Raw genomic sequence first — 17,558 nt, 5'->3', positions numbered from 1 at the left:
GTCTCCCCTTATTCTGTTAGATTCGACTGGGCTCAGGTAGGTCTGTATTTACAGCCGTACTACATGGTGAATTGTAGCTATCTGTGTTGCAGCCTACTACCGGCATCTCTGGCCGTTGTTGGTTGTCTCCCCTTATTCTGTTAGATTCGACTGGGCTCAGGTAGGTCTGTATTTACAGCCGTACTACATGGTGAATTGTAGCTATCTGTGTTGCAGCCTACTACCGGCATCTGTGGCCGTTGTTGGTTGTCTCCCCTTATTCTGTTAGATTCGACTGGGCTCAGGTAGGTCTGTATTTACAGCCGTACTACATGGTGAATTGTAGCCATCTGTGTTGCAGCCTACTACCGGCATCTCTGGCCGTTGTTGGTTGTCTCCCCTTATTCTGTTAGATTCGACTGGGCTCAGGTAGGTCTGTATTTACAGCCGGACTACATGGTGAATTGTAGCCATCTGTGTTGCAGCCTACTACCGGCATCTCTGGCCGTTGTTGGTTGTCTCCCCTTATTCTGTTAGGTTCGACTGGGCTCAGGTAGGTCTGTATTTACAGCCGTACTACATGGTGAATTGTAGCTATCTGTGTTGCAGCCTACTACCGGCATCTCTGGCCGTTGTTGGTTGTCTCCCCTTATTCTGTTAGATTCGACTGGGCTCAGGTAGGTCTGTATTTACAGCCGTACTACATGGTGAATTGTAGCTATCTGTGTTGCAGCCTACTACCGGCATCTCTGGCCGTTGTTGGTTGTCTCCCCTTATTCTGTTAGATTCGACTGGGCTCAGGTAGGTCTGTATTTACAGCCGTACTACATGGTGAATTGTAGCCATCTGTGTTGCAGCCTACTACCGGCATCTCTGGCCGTTGTTGGTTGTCTCCCCTTATTCTGTTAGATTCGACTGGGCTCAGGTAGGTCTGTATTTACAGCCGTACTACATGGTGAATTGTAGCCATCTGTGTTGCTGCCTACTACCGGCATCTCTGGCCGTTGTTGGTTGTCTCCCCTTATTCTGTTAGATTCGACTGGGCTCAGGTAGGTCTGTATTTACAGCCGTACTACATGGTGAATTGTAGCCATCTGTGTTGCTGCCTACTACCGGCATCTCTGGCAGTTGTTGGTTGTCTCCCCTTATTCTGTTAGATTCGACTGGGCTCAGGTAGGTCTGTATTTACAGCCGTACTACATGGTGAATTGTACTGGTTCTGTTTATCTGAAAGAAGACTTGGTGAGTATATCAGCAGTGCTAGGAAGTGGATCAAGTGGACGGGTCTGGCATTATAACATACAGACAGAACTAACTCTCAATTTAATTAAAATCAGACTTTAGTTCTCGCTGCCGCTAAACAATAATCTGAGGACATGCCATTACGGGTCATGTCAGACCGACCTTTCGGGAATTTTGACCGACCAATGGGTTGACTGACAAGAAATTGACATTAGCCAATCAGAAGGCAGCTTTCTTGTGCTTGCACTAGTTTCAAACTGGCGACTACGCTTTGAAACATATTTTGACGAATTCTTGATTAACAATTTGAAAACAGAACAAACAAACATTCTGGAATCTATAATAAATGGCTTAGATTGTATTGATTCAGTCATAAAGCTCTTTACTGTCGTATACACCCTGTTAAATATTTCTAGGTTGCATGATCAGAAATCACATTCTGAATGTCACTTATATGATCTGGTAAGGGACACTCTGATTGGTCAGATGAAAGATAATTCTGACGTGAATCGTAATGTGATGTCCTCAGATCTGTGTTTAGCAGTAGTGAGAACTAAGATCTGATTTTAATGAGATCGAGCTATCTCTAGGATATTCAACTGTGGCAATCAAATTTCGAAAAAGTCCTTATTTGTCCCAAAATGGAAGTGTCTTTTAGTCCTTTTTCTTAAATTTAGAGGAATTTAGCATTACATTTGCAGTGGTGTTAAACTAACAAGTAAATCTCTCTGTATTGACCAATTGACCGTATCCTCTGTGAAATAAATCCCAGCCCAGTCCGATGTACCTCCTACATGTCCATGCACTCCCTCACGATGTACTTATCGAGTTGTATAATACAGCAAATCCGGCGGTGGATCCCGAGTTTGGACCCCCAGGAGATCAACGTGGTGGTGTCGGGCAAGTCCAGCTGTACTTCGGGGCAGGTGAACATCGTCAGTTATGACATTCTGGCAAGGAAGGCTGAAGACATCAAGAAGAAGCACTTCCAGGTGGTCATCATGGTGAGGCAGAGTTTATGCTCATCTGTGAGGTGAAATAGGGTTTAACGTCGCGTCCAAGATTATTGCACCTATATAGCGACATGCATGTACATGTGTGTGTTTGTGTGGCTGCTTGTACTAGTCCGGACTGATGCCAATTTATAGTGCTAGCTCACTGAGATACCATGTCGCAGTTTAACATGAATACCCCACTCGGACACAGTATACTGACTCCGAGCCGACCAGTCCATGTTTTAGCCCCTTAATGCCGAGCGCCAGACAGGGTAACAACAAGTACAATCTTTTAACGTTTTTTGGTATGATGCGGCCGGGGAACGAACCCCGGACCTTCCGCTCTCCGGGCGGACGCTGTACCACTAGACCACGGAGGCAGTCTGCTCATTTGTGTCCAATTGCTTTCTTATATCATTTATATATATGTCCGCCAGGAGAGTGGAAGGTTTTTTTGTTCGACCCCTGGCTGCCTTGTACCAAAAGACGGTAAAAGATGGTACTTGGTGATACCCTGTCTGGCGTTCGGGGATAATGGGCTTAAACAAAGACTGGTTGGCTCGGAGTCAGTATACTGTGTCTGAGTGGGGTATTCATGAAACTGTGGCATGGTATCTCAGCGGGCTAGCACTATAAAATCGGCATTAGTTCGGACTAGTACAAGCTCAACACACATTTTTTCGATTCATGTCACAACCTTAACATGAATAGACATAATAAATATAAATAACTTTAGTTTATTTTTTGGTTATCGGCTGAAATATTTTTGAAGCATTTGATATATTACAAATACAAAAAGATATAAGGCCACACCAGTTTAATTGTTCCACAGGTCTGACTGGGACTTTGTAGCCATACGGATCAAATGCATGTATTGGCCTAATCTCATTGAAATCAGGGACTGCCACCGTGGTCTAGTGGTAGAGCATCCGCCCGGGGAGCGGAAGGTTGGGGTTCGATCCCTGGCTGCGTTATACCAAAAGACGTTAAAAGATTGTACTTGTTGTTACCCTGTCTGGCGCTCGGCATTAAGGAGCTAAAACAAGGACTGGTCGGCTCTGAGTCAGCTCGGCTTGTTGTTACCCTGAATTCTTTTACTCCAATGTGATACCTCTCAGCGTTAAGTGAGCGAAACGTTCAGACAGTATATCTGATTTCTTGAAAACAGTCATAGTTGTGATGTTCCGACTGCCATTAGATAAAGCCTTGCCGTCATATTGAAATTCATCTGATTGTTTCTGAGCAGCATGGCATCTACCCTCAAAAGGGAGAACGCTGGAAGGAATATTTGTGTTTTCTGTATGGGTTTTCATTTGTAAATATTGAACTTTATGAATCGAGTTGGTAAAGAAGTAAGACAAATCATTTTAGAAAGCTGACTCCTGATTGGCTCATGAACCCGTGTCTCCTTTATGTTAATTGGGTGGTCAAAGTTCGCTCAGGGTTCACCAGACGTGATCTTCTCTAGAGGTGTCCTCAGATCTTGAAGCTGAGAGGAATCTTCTCGGAGTAAAATATCTGATTGTAATGAGATTGGTGTTGTCTCTGGCTAGCACAAATTGTGATTGTCACTTGTGTATCATTACTAAACCAAAGAACCTGGAAATATTATGCTGATACATTAATCAGGTACACAAACACAGAGGTTAACTTCAAGTGCTGTTTTGAATAAAAAAACATTAAAATAACTGCCATAGGCCACACATTTTGTATTTTTCGTTTAAAAAATTAAACAGAAAAGGGATTATTTTTATTATGTTTCCCGCTACTAATATAGACCTAAATAAAAAATGTTATATATAAATTCCATGTCTACATCACTATCAGTTTTAACTCCACAGGAGAATGATTTTCAAATGAATGCATGAATGAATGAATAATAAAAAAAAGTAAAAAAAATAAACAAAAAATAAATAGCTGTTTATTTAAATATTTATTTTAAAAGAACCTTGTGTGGAAAAGCTGGAATAAATCCTTGAAACATTAAATTTAAGAAGTGTGGCCTAATTTCTCATGTACATTGGTCAGACGTGTTGACATGAATGTTGTTTCATTCAAGGACGAGTGCCACTTCCTGAAAAACTTCAAGACTGTTCGGACAAAAGCAGCTCTGCCAATACTTCAGGTCAGTTCATTGGATGTGTTCAGGGGTGTTTCGTTATTCTTGGTGATGGGAATGTATTACATTACATCACACTGACCCCCTGAGGTGAATAATTGGATCAGGTTGTCAAGCTTATTTACTTAGTTGATTGTGGTAAATAGAATCTCACCCTCTATCTTGGAAGACATTAGGTCGAGTTTCCCTATGCATTCACTGCTGGTAATGTGTTGGTCATGCTGTACGTCATCACATGATCTGTTGTCAGAATGCAAGGAAGGTGTTGTTGCTGTCGGGCACGCCGGCCCTGTCTCGTCCGTCCGAGCTGTACACGCAGATTGTTGCTGTTGTTCCATCTCTCTTCAAGTTCCATGACTTCGGTGTCCGCTACTGTGATGGGAAACAGGTAGATGCAAGAAGCCCATTGTTCCTAGGTGCCTCAGTTTGCTGAGCAGAGTTGCACCCCTTAACCTTGCCAGGATTTACTGTTTGTGTGTTCAAATCACTGTTGCATTGACAGTTGGTGTGTGTTTGTGTGTCAGCCACATTTGCATTGGCTGTTGGTGTGTGTCAGCAACATTTGCACTGGCTGTTGGTGTGTGTTTGCGTGTCAACAGCATTTGAACTGGCAGTTGGTGTGTGTCAGCAACATTTGCACTGGCAGTTGGTGTGTGTCAGCAACATTTGCATTGGCAGTTGGCGTGTGTCAGCAACATTTGCATTGGCAGTTAGTGTGTGTCAGCAACGTTTGCATTGGCAGTTGGCGTGTGTTTGTGTATCAGCAGCATTTGCATTGGCAGTTGGTGTGTGTCAGCAACATTTGCACTGCCTGTTGATGTGTGTCAGCAACATTTGCATTGGCAGTTGGTGTGTGTCAGCAACATTTGCATTGGCAGTAAGTGTGTGTCAGCAACATTTGCATTGGCAGTTGGCGTGTGTTTGTGTATCAGCAACATTTGCACTGGCAGTTGGTGTGTGTCAGCAACATTTGCACTGCCTGTTGATGTGTGTCAGCAACATTTGCACTGGCAGTTGGTGTGTGTCAGCAACATTTGCACTGGCAGTTGGTGTGTATCAGCAACATTTGCACTGGCAGTTGGTGTGTGTCAGCAACATTTGCACTGGCAGTTGGTGTGTATCAGCAACATTTGCACTGGCAGTTGGTGTGTTTCAGCAACATTTGCACTGGCAGTTGGTGTGTGTCAGCAACATTTGCACTGGCAGTTGGTGTGTGTCAGCAACATTTGCACTGGCAGTTGGTGTGTATCAGCAACATTTGCACTGGCAGTTGGTGTGTGTCAGCAACATTTGCACTGGCAGTTGGTGTGTGTCAGCAACACTTGCATTGGCTGTTGGTGTGTGTCAGCAACATTTGCACTGGCAGTTGGCGTGTGTTTGTGTGTCAGCAGCATTTGCACTGCCTGTTGATGTGTGTCAGCAACATTTGCACTGGCAGTTGGTGTGTGTCAGCAACATTTGCACTGGCAGTTGGTGTGTGTCAGCAACATTTGCACTGGCAGTTGGCGTGTGTTTGTGTGTCAGCAGCATTTGCACTGGCAGTTGGTGTGTGTCAGCAACATTTGCACTGGCAGTTGGTGTGTATCAGCAACATTTGCACTGGCAGTTGGTGTGTGTCAGCAACATACGCACTGGCAGTTGGCGTGTGTTTGTGTGTCAGCAGCATTTGCACTGGCAGTTGGTGTGTGTCAGCAACATTTGCACTGGCAGTTGGTGTTTTTCAGCAACATTTGCACTGGCAGTTGGCGTGTGTTTGTGTGTCAGCAGCATTTGCACTGGCAGTTGGTGTGTGTCAGCAGCATTTGCACTGGCAGTTAGTGTGTGTCAGCAACATTTGCATTGGCAGTTGGTGTGTGTCAGCAACATTTGCATTGGCAGTTGGCGTGTGTTTGTGTGTCAACAGCATTTGCACTGGCTGTTGGTATATTTCCGCAACATTTGCACTGGCTGTAGGTAAATTTCGGCAACATTTGCACTGGATGTTAGTATATTTCCGCAGCATTTGCACTGGCTGTTGGTATATTTCAGCAACATTTGCACTGGCTGTTGGTATATTTCAGCAACATTTGCACTGGCTATTTATGTGTTTCAGCAACCGTGGGGCTGGGACTTCTCCGGGGCATCCAACATGGCGGAGCTGCAGCTACTGCTGGAGGAGCGGATCATGATCAGGTGAGGAGACAACACAGCAGCAACACCACCAGGGCATTCTTCATCTAGGTTCCAAATTACGTGCCCTCCACATACAACTTGGGAACATTTTTGTAAAGAGCACACCATTTGGAAGATAGGGGAGCTGAATGTTTTGAGAAATAATTTGGCTCCTGAAGGAGAAAAATAATTGTGCTCCATTAAGTGGTGATATTCAAAGCTCAGCTCTTAAACAAAAATATCCTCTTAACAACTTTATTTTTAACTGAAAAACATATTGTGATGCAAAGTAGACATATCTGTAAAGATCTGGGGAGAATAGGTCTTTAGCAACCCATGCTTGCCGTAAAAGGCGACTATGCTTGTCGTAAGAGGCGACTAAAGGGATCGGGTGGTCAGACTCGCTGACTTGGTTGATGCATGTCATCGTATCCCAATTGCGTGGATCGATGCTCATGATATCAATCACTGGATTGTCTGGTCCAGACTCGATTATTGTACTGACCGCTGTCATATAGCTGGAATATTGCTGAGTGCAGCGTAAAACAACATACGCACAAACACTTAGACAGTTTAAACTTTCATCAGAGCTTGCTTTGATTAGGTGTCATCCTACCCTTACAGCTTGGATCTTTCACCTATAAAATTGGGTCCATACTCAGTTATTTACAGGCTGTAGGCCATAGCTGGAATTTGTGAAGAGCAGCATTAGATAACAAACAGACATAGTGAAACTCAATAGCCTTTGATAGTCCAATAGTTCTGATTGAAGTTCCTGCTTGTAGACGGCAGAAGAAGGACGTATTGTCCCAGTTACCTGCCAAGGTCCGTCAGATGGTTTTGCTAGATCCCCAGGACATCAAGTCGAACAAGGACCTGAAGAACTCCTCCAAACTCCTGGATCACAAGAACCTCAAGGTGAACAGCAGTAACTCACAGAGTTGTGTCCCTTTGATATGCCAGGATTTTATGAGCATGGGTTCAAATGTTACTTTAGATTAGATTACGACTCTTGGTTTGTCAGCACCGTTCTTGTGATCGTGGGTTTCACCAAAGTGGTAAATGTCTGACTGCATCACTTCAGGCTTTCCTCCCACATTGCTTGCACACCATGTTAGCCATTGTTAGGGTTTCACCAAGTTTTAAATACTGTAAATCTTGATAATAACGCGAGCGTGAATTAAATGCGAAAAATGTGAGTGGTCTTTGCTCGCATTTTTAAACATCGCATTTATATCAACAATAAGACATTTTGGATAGCAGAAATACCAACTTAGACATACGCTGAAAACAAACAACTATGTATTCCACATCACTGTTTATTGAGCAGCACTTGTTACAAGTATATGAACAATGTCATTCAAACACTAATTACATCCTGTGAATTGTCACTGCTGGGGTCAAGACAAGCGTTCTACTCACTCATGTCATCACTGATCACACCTGCAAGTCCAGACAGACGCCACCCAACCTGGTGTCTTTGATCTTTACGACTGCATCAAAGGCTGACACGAGCCAGCGCACACGTATTGTTTTAGCTGAAGTACTCTACTCAACACTAATACTCGGTGCTATTTGGTGTGTGATTGGATTAATGTAAGGTTTGATGAGGGTGAGGATTCTCCAGTAAACCTGACAGAGGACATTTTGTTTAGATATAAATCCACTGATGCCTGAGAAGAGGGGGTGTTGCATTCATATTGAGTCACATTTTTGACTATGGCCCAGCGGTCGCATTCTTTTGGAGACTCATTAATTTCATGTTTTACAGTATCTATAATGATCTGCATCACCTTGGATTCCCCTTTCACACAAAGCTGACACTGTGATGTAACTGAATTATTGTTCAAAATGGGGTTAAAGGGGCACTGATCTAACGCAATTCCCCGGGACTGGTTGTTGCCTTTGTTTTGTTTTTTTCCCAGTGAGTACCCGGATGTATAGCAGAAATCTAGACTAGTTCGCGACCTCTGCTGCGCCATTCATAAGCGCATTAGTCACTTTTATGGGTAGTAATAAGGGCGTACGGTCACATTGATCAACAAAATGAAATACAGTTTTCGAGATAATAAGGAAATGTAGGTATCTTTGCGGGTAGTATCGGTAATGGTGACGAAATTTTGATAAGTCACTTGCTTGGTAATTTTGCGATTTTCGTTTACACTATTTTGACTTTCAACACAAAGTAAATATTTCACCTGAGCATTGCTTTTTTTTATAGTGTGTATATTTTTTTACTGTCAAAATGTGTAACATTTTCAAATTTATTAAACGCCTAAATATTCAGTTATTTTACAAAGTGACTGAAAAACATTTCCATCTGTATTATTATGATAACGAATTCCAAACATTTTGATGTTTAATGTCATCACCAAGAGACTGAAAAGGTTACGCTGAAAAGTACATTTCTATGTTGTTTGGCTTCTAATCCAACATAATAATCTGTTGTGATGTTGTTAGGCCCTTTTGATCGTCTTAATCAATTTTAGTCAATCTGAAGAATTTCCCAACCAAGACGTAGAGGAACAACACGAATCGGTTCAATGCTACAGCGAATGAATGAAAACAAAATGCAAATACCATAATTACAACCTACCAAATTTATGTGTATAAATTTTGGGCAGCTTCCTTGTTTGAGGAATGTATCCGTGAATATCCACACAAAGGAACAATATCCCACTCGTCTGCAGCTGTACAAAGAAACTTATTCGATGTCACGTGTCTCTGTAACAATCAAATATTTTTAAAGATATATATCGTTTCGGGATATAATAACCCGTGTTCCTTTCTCAACTGATCACTTAGATTGTTTCAGGTGTTTCACATAGGTGTCAAGTCTCAAGGGTCGGCTGAGAAAGCCCACGTGACAACTATTTTCATACCGTCCACGGTTCCTAAAAAAATCATTGAGTGATAGATAACAATGAGCAATCAATCAACGTATTATTAGTTAACCCTTTGAACAAAGTATGTTGTTTTTACATCGACACTTCACGCCATGATATGAGTGTATTCCCTTTGTTTAGTAAACCTAGACATGTAAACACTCCCTTTTGACATATCCACTGTGCAAGATAACAGTGATTAATCAATCAACATATTTTCTGTTAATCCTTTGATGACTAGGAACGATCCGTTGATTTACAAAAAAAGTAAATGAACTGATCATTCACCTCTTGCTGGGCTGCCATGTGCATATTACATAACACACATTTCACCTCACTTCAAACCTGGATTTAGATTGAATAATTACCCCCGACACAATAAATGCCAAATGGGAACCTTTGTCAGGTAATCTAAGTGGTGCTACCACTAATTGTACCCGTAGTAAATTCATTAACTGAGCATCAAGTGAATGACGACAAATACACAAGTGTAGGGTTATACCAGAAAACGTGGATGACAACAAGTGAGTAGTAATCGTATTATCGTCACAATCCGAAATCCGAAAATGCTTTCACTGCATGGATACTTTTTTTTTATTATTAAACTATAACCATCTGGGGTATTTCCAAATGACGACATACGATGAGCTCCGCCGTTCTTTTTGTCTGTTTGTTTAGGCTGAAGAAATTAATTAACATGCGCCTTTTGTCGAAATCTTTATAGATCACGGTTAAACTAATCAGTGTTCAAAAATGCGTAAAACAAATATTGCCTCCAGCCTCCAAGTTTATTTAGCTGTCCTTGCAGACGGTAGCCCAGTCTCTGGTCACGCTCAGTTGCGTTGCGTATCATCCGGGTACTCACGGGGAAAAAACAATAACAAAGGCAACAACCAGTCCGGGGAATTGCGTTAGATCAGTGCCCCTTTAACCAAAAAAATGTTAAAGCTCTTTTTCTCGCTTTTCAACAGTTTTGAGATGGCAGGGAGATTTGAGTCAAATTGGTGAGATAATTATTCAGAAGCAGGGGTCGATTTTGCTTTATCCCAGGTGCACCAGTGCAGGTAACATTTCCCACCACAAGTGCAAGGCAGCAGTTATATTTGATAACAGTGGAAAACTGAATTCTTTTAGAACTTGCTGCAAATCTTTTAGAATCCAGGAAACAAAAGTTGCTTATAATTGTGAAATAAACAGGTCTGAAGCGAACCTGCGGAACTAATTCTTCACAAATACCACTTGAACAGTCACTCATGAGGTTACAATCACAACAAACAGACACTTTGACACTTCTGTTTAAGGTTGTTTACTGGATATCAAGATGTGAAAAGCCATATACAGATTTTCTCAAAATAAAATACCTGAGCTCATTCTCAAGTTTATTTTCTTTGAATTTATTTATTATTCAAAATCACTGAAAATACAGTGTTTAAATTTATGATGAAATGCTGCAGCCAATATTTTGGTGGTGCAACCTGAATAATTCACTTGGTTGCACCTGGTGCAGGTGATAAAACAGAATGAAATTGTATTCTGAGAAGATTTATCAAAGCATTTCTCCAGACAACGAGAGTCACCGGCACTGTACAAGATATAAAGTGACATTAAGAACTGTCGTATAAGTGACAACAGTATTGACTAATGGATTAATACTGTCACGTTTAAAGAAATAAGATATCGGAATTCATAAATTAATCCTGTCTTAAATAGCAGCATAATCTGCATTATATCTGTTGTTTCAGGGGATGGAGAGACGAGGAGCCCTGTTAGAGTACTTCCACCACACCTGCACTGCCAAGACGAAGGCTGTCAGGTGGGAAGCTCACCACAAAAGCTCATAAGTTCATGCCCTGTTAGTCTGGAAATGTCTGTTAGTCGAGTTCATTTTAGACAAAATAGTTACTATGTAATTTCTAAGAAAATTCAGCTTCAAGGACGGCCATCAAAGGTGAAAAAGAAGCTCAAATAAGTTCTAAAACTTCCTAGTAACCTTGTCACAAGCTAAACCATATCATTATATAACACAGACTTTATGGCCAAGGGGCTATGTTTTTGAGTATTTGATTTCAAGATACACTGAACCTACAATAAGAAAGGGGACAAACTGTTTTCAGTCGGAAACCTTTTGTTATTGGAGCCAAGACTGATTATCACCTTTATGAATGTCAAATCAGAAAATGGGGCATGGGTGGCCCAGCCATCTGAGGTGCCGTAATTCTCTTTACAGAGTTGCGTCCCTTGGACATGCTAGAAACTGGTTCGCCCTGATTAGGTTTGTCAGCACCATACCCATGCTCGAGGGTTTCACAGAATTGGTAAATGTCTGAGACCTGCATCACTTCGGGCTTTCCCCCCACTTTAAGCTGACACCTGTGATATAACTAAAATACTGTTTAAAGCGGCATTAAACCCAACTCACTCACTCAGAAATTGCCTCTTCCTCATCCTGCCCTATGACCTGGAAATGCTCGCTCAAATACTGTTCATAGTGTCATAGTGTGCCAGAGGGACAAAGGTCTGCATTGATATGCCCCTTACAGATTATGGATCTTAGGTTAAATTTTCGAATCCAAACCACAGGCAAGTTCTGGCATCTTCCACCACTGGGCCACCCTTTCCGTAGTGGCAAGGGGATATAAGAATTGGTGCTGTCTGTCCGTCCGTCCGTCCATCCATCCGTCCGTCCATCCGTCACATTTTGCTTCCCGGCAGCAGAAATAAAAAACATGAGAGTTATCTTAACCAAACTTCGCACATAGATAGGTCAAATGGTGAACTCCTGCCTTTTGACAGTTTGGGATTTTGTAAATTTATTTTTCGAGTTTCCATGGCAACAACTTATGGAGGGCTTATGCCTTGCACACAACCGGAAATGTCATATTGGCAGATGATATGAGTATTTCATGCTTGTTATATTAGAGAAATTGTTTCAGGATCCAAGTCACTTGAATCAAAACAATTATCATTGTATTATTGAAATAGGTACATTCAACGTTTATTTTAGATCCACCCACCCTCATTTCCTTAACTTGCCTAGATCGTTGCTGGTTTTGATCCCAGATATCATGACCATTGCCTTGACCAAAGTGGTCAAAATCTTTGACCTGCATCACTGAGCTGATTGTGTGATATTATTAACACTGTCCAAAGCAGTATTTCAACCATCTATCCTGCCTGGAGTGTGAAAGGTCGCTGGTTGGTTCCCAAAGATGTAGAAGATGATACTGTTGTTACCTGTCACACATTACTAAGGGGTTAGCAAGGAGTTGGTATACAGTGTCTGATCAGGTATCCACATTAAACTGTGGGATGGTGTCTCATTGGGGTAGCAGCTCGAAGCAGGACTAGTAAACGTAGTGGGAACTAGTAAAAGCAGCTACACACACATGTACATGCACATATCACATAGCTGTACAGGTGAAATAACCTCACCTCAACCACCTCACGTTCTCCATCTTATAGAAACTACATACTGGACATGTTGGAGTCGGACAAGAAGTTCATCGTGTTCGCACATCATCAAGAGATGCTGGATGCTGTAGAGGATGCCATCGTGTCATGTAAGGTAAGCAACATTCAGAGGATGTCATTGTGTCTTGTCAGTAAGAAACATTCAGAGGATGCCATTGTGTCATGTAAGGTATGCAACATTTGGAGGATGGCATCGTTACTGGTAAGGTAAGCAACATTCAGAGGATGCCATCATGTCTTGTAAGGTAAGCAACATTCAGAGGATGCCATCATAACTGGTAAGGTAAGCAACATTCAGAGGATGCCATCATGTCTTGTAAGGTAAGCAACATTCAGAGGATGCCATCATGTCTTGTAAGGTAAGCAACATTCAGAGGATGCCATCATGTCTTGTAAGGTTAGCAACATTCAGAAGATGCCATCATGTCTTGTAAGGTAAGCAACATTCAGAGGATGCCATCATGTCTTGTAAGGTTAGCAACATTCAGAGGATGCCATCATGTCTTGTAAGGTTAGCAACATTCAGAAGATGCCATCATGTCTTGTAAGGTAAGCAAAATTCAGAGGATGCCATCATGTCTTGTAAGGTTAGCAACATTCAGATGCCATCATGTCTTGTAAGGTAAGCAACATTCAGAGGATGCCATTGTGTCTTGTAAGGACAGCAACATTCAGAGGATGCCATCATGTCTTGTAAGGTTAGCAACATTCAGAAGATGCCATCATGTGTTGTAAGGAAAGCAACATTCAGAGGATGCCATTGTGTCTTGTAAGGTACGCAACATTCAGAGGATGCCATCATGTCTTGTAAGGTAAGCAACATTCAGAGGATGCCATCATGTCTTGTAAGGTAAGCAACATTCAGAAAATGCGATCATTACTGGTAAGGTAAGCAACATTCAGAGGATGCCATTGTGTCTTGTAAGGTAAGCAACATTCAGAAAATGCCATCATTACTGGTAAGGTAAGCAACATTCAGAGGATGCCATTGTGTCTTGTAAAATAAACATTCAGATTTTGCAATCATGTCTTGTAAGGAAAGCAACATTCAGAGGATGCCATCATGTCTTGTAAGGTTAGCAACATTCAGAAGATGCCATCATGTGTTGTAAGGAAAGCAACATTCAGAGGATGCCATCATGTCTTGTAAGGTACGCAACATTCAGAGGATGCCATCATGTCTTGTAAGGTACGCAACATTCAGAGGATGCCATCATGTCTTGTAAGGAAAGCAACATTCAGAGGATGCCATTTTGTCTTGTAAGGAAAGCAACATTCAGAGGATGCCATCATGTCTTGTAAGGTTGGCAACATTCAGAAAATGCGATCATTACTGGTAAGGTAAGCAACATTCAGAGGATGCCATTGTGTCTTGTAAGGTTAGCAACATTCAGAAAATGCCATCATTACTGGTAAGGTTACTAACATTCAGAGGATGCCATTGTGTCTTGTAAAATAAACATTCAGATTTTGCCATCGTGTCTTGTGAGGTAAGTGTCATTCAGAGGAAAACAGATTTGTGGGTGTTAGGCTAGCTTGGTGGTTAAAACTCAACTTGTCAAAGGCCCAGGTTTTATTATGGGCATAATATTCCATGTTTACCACCTGTCCAGGTTTGTTTTGATGCCTCTTGTTTTGAATTCTTTGCTTTCATCAAATTCAGAATGGGCCCGAGTTTATTCGGATTGATGGCAAAACTTCCTCCGAGGAGCGTAACATTCGCTGTCAGAGGTTTCAGAACAGTGAGTCTGTGAAGGCAGCTGTGCTGTCCATCACTGCAGCCAACGCAGGACTCAACATGGCCGCTGCAACCGTCGTTGTATTTGCTGAGCTGTTTTGGAACCCAGGGGTAACTATATGATAACTATTTGAGAATGTTCAGAATGAGTATTTAGTTGTATTCTGATACAAGGGGATCAGAAAATAAAATGGTTTTCAAGTTTACCATTTGCCATTGGCAATATTTTGAACTTTGATACTTTTTTGAATTATAGCTTTATGTGTGGGTGAGTATAGAATAAGCTGATCTATGGCAGTGTTACATCTGGCAAAAATCTCAATGGTTAAGGTATGTGATGACCTGGTAGAAAATCCCCAATGTGGAAGGTTTTCCTATCTTTCATTTGCTAATATGCTTGAGTATTTACTGCTAATAGGTTTCTGTGGGACATTACTTTTTTGCATCACTTTATAGGATTATAAATCAGTTCGAACATGTTTTCAGCATACCTATACAGGTGAAAATCAAATTTACTGTGTGACTAGAACGTCCTCCTCGATTATCCAGTGTATTGTATCTCCATCCTATTATGATGAATACCCTGACTCATTCCTCTTACCACGGGTTTGTTTTGGAAGTGACGAGATTCCAAAGTTGAGAGTTTAGAGAATACTGGCATTATCGCTGCGTCTTTAACTCAAGAAAGAACAGTGTATGTCGATTGGATGTCTATTTTTAGTATCTTGGATGTCTATTTTTAGTATCTTGTCATTAATCCGTCCTCAAAACGAAGCTTAGGTGGCAAATGGGCCCACTGTATATATCATAACAGAATGGAGACATGAGTCACTGGAGCATCAAGGTTTGTCAGCATCATACAAGAGTTCATGGTTTATCAAAGTGGTAACACTTAGGTAACATTTTTTCAATGTGGTAACATTTTGGGATAAGTGCCATGATGCATCTGAAATATTGCAGTGCGGTTAAACCCAACTCTCTTATAATGAAGTGTATTAGTGCCACAGTCTAATTTTTTTTATCATCTACGTAGAGGATGCTTACATTTACGTAGATGATACCATGATCTACATAGATGATGCTTGATTTTTTTATCATTGTAGTATTATTTACGTAAATGTAAGTATCATCTACATAGATGAAAGTATTATCTCCATAGATGATAAAAAATAGTTAAACTGTGGCACTAATACGCTTCCATACTCTTACTGTTATCATTGTTATTGTGTTTACTCGTTAACAACTGTACATGTTACCATAGTGATTTGACTCTATTCCATCTCTAATAAATCCAGGGGGCGGTCGGGTAGCCTAGTGGTTAAAGCGTTTGCTCGTCACGCCGAAGACCCGGGTACATTGTGTGAAGCCCATTTCTGGTGTCCCCCGCTGTGATATTGCTGGAATATTGCCAAAAGCGGCGTAAAACCATACTCACTCACTCACTCACTCTAATATATCCAGGGGGCACAGGTGTCCCAGTTGTCGCAATTTGCTGTGCAGATTTGAGTCCCTTGGGCAGACCAGAAACCCATGATTCATGATTTGTCAGCACCATACCCAGGCTCTTGGGTTTCACCAAAGTGGAAGAAGTCGGAGACCTGCATCATTTCGGGGTTTTCTTCCACATTAAGCAGACACACCGTGATATTACTTGAATGCTTTTAAAAGCGGCGTTAAGCCCAACTCACTCACTCTTATATTTCCTGTCTCTGCAAGAAGATTTTGAATCTTATTACCCACAGGTTATCTTTCAGTGTCATTTTCAGTTTTTAGAAAAATTATACTGTTAGGCCACAATGATTGAATGAATAAGTTACTTATCCAAATGTCACATGGAGTATAAACCACTATTGGGATTTTACTCATTTGGTTTGTTTGTTTGTTTGTTGTTTAACACTGCACTCACAAACAATATTCCAGCTATATAATGGCAGTGTGTAACTTCTTAAGTCTGGACCAGACAATCCAGTGATTGATATCATAAGCATCGATCTACGCAAGTCAGCGATCCTGACATCCCGATTCCCGTTAGTCGCCTCTTACGACAAGCATGGGTTGCTGAAGACAAATTCTACCCGGATCTTCATGAGTATCTTCATTTGGTAGATAGGTGGGCAGGGATGAGATTGTAATAAATAATACAAAATAATCTAGTATGAGGACTTTTCTTTGCTGACTGACCCCATGGGGATTCTTGGTTAGAATTGGTCCCGAGCAGCCTATGCTGGTCTTTAGAGGTGACCAAATGGATTGGGCTGTCAGACTTAGTGAATTGGTTGATAGCATTTCATTGTACCCCGATGGCATGGATCATTGCTGACAATATCAATTATCTGGTGCAGACTTGATTATTTACAGGCCGCTGTCAAAAAGCTGGAATAGTGCTGAGTGCGACGCTAAACAGCAAACAAACTTTGCTGTCAGAAAGATATTTTACTGGCACTTCAGAGAATTAAAGTCCATGTAGCATTGAACTGTCAGCCTTGTCCTTCACTGTTTGACAGGGATTGTCTGTGACATGTTTTCCGCAGATCCTGGTTCAAGCAGAAGACCGAGCTCACCGGATAGGGCAGATGGACTGTGTCAATGTCCACTACCTGGTTGCCCAGGCAACTGCTGATGACTATATATGGTATGAAGCTATTTGTGCAGATGTGTAAATATTGACTCCCAATTCCATGAGACAACATTACGAGTCATTTTATAATAGTGTCATGAATAAATTGCTACAGGTGTCATCTCGATTATCATGTTTATTACATCTTCAAGCTATGTTGATAAATACTCTGGGTCATTTCATTACTGTGACTTCATGCAGATTTGGATGCCACTTCCCAAACAATGCAAAGCAAATTGGCCCAGGTTATTCTAGAGGATGACTGTGAAATGAGTGTGAAATGGCCAGTACATGTTGTTGCTTTGTGCTATCTCAGAGCTCAAAGGAGCTGTCAAGAATGAACCATTTGTGTTTATTCCCA

At 41.5% G+C, this 17,558-nt stretch overlaps 1 protein-coding gene across 3 annotated transcripts in view; it reads left to right on the top strand.

Moving 5' to 3' along the window:
• Positions 1-17,558, top strand: part of LOC124135046 (SWI/SNF-related matrix-associated actin-dependent regulator of chromatin subfamily A-like protein 1) — a 55,963-nt gene that overhangs the window by 12,403 nt on the left and 26,002 nt on the right. For all 3 annotated transcript variants that reach the window (XM_046500210.2, XM_046500211.2, XM_046500212.2), the window contains exons 6-14: positions 2,064-2,225; positions 4,276-4,341; positions 4,586-4,723; positions 6,428-6,507; positions 7,272-7,404; positions 11,114-11,184; positions 12,834-12,936; positions 14,506-14,691; positions 17,112-17,212. In XM_046500210.2, the coding sequence (XP_046356166.1) occupies positions 2,064-2,225; positions 4,276-4,341; positions 4,586-4,723; positions 6,428-6,507; positions 7,272-7,404; positions 11,114-11,184; positions 12,834-12,936; positions 14,506-14,691; positions 17,112-17,212 (1,040 nt within the window). The remainder of the gene's footprint in view (positions 1-2,063; positions 2,226-4,275; positions 4,342-4,585; positions 4,724-6,427; positions 6,508-7,271; positions 7,405-11,113; positions 11,185-12,833; positions 12,937-14,505; positions 14,692-17,111; positions 17,213-17,558) is intronic.

The sequence above is a fragment of the Haliotis rufescens genome, unplaced genomic scaffold, assembly GCF_023055435.1.
Source record: "Haliotis rufescens isolate VD_foot unplaced genomic scaffold, xgHalRufe1.0.p SCAF_10, whole genome shotgun sequence".
Classification (NCBI taxonomy): Eukaryota; Metazoa; Mollusca; class Gastropoda; order Lepetellida; family Haliotidae; genus Haliotis; species Haliotis rufescens.
This window is presented reverse-complemented; position numbering and strand designations above follow the sequence as displayed.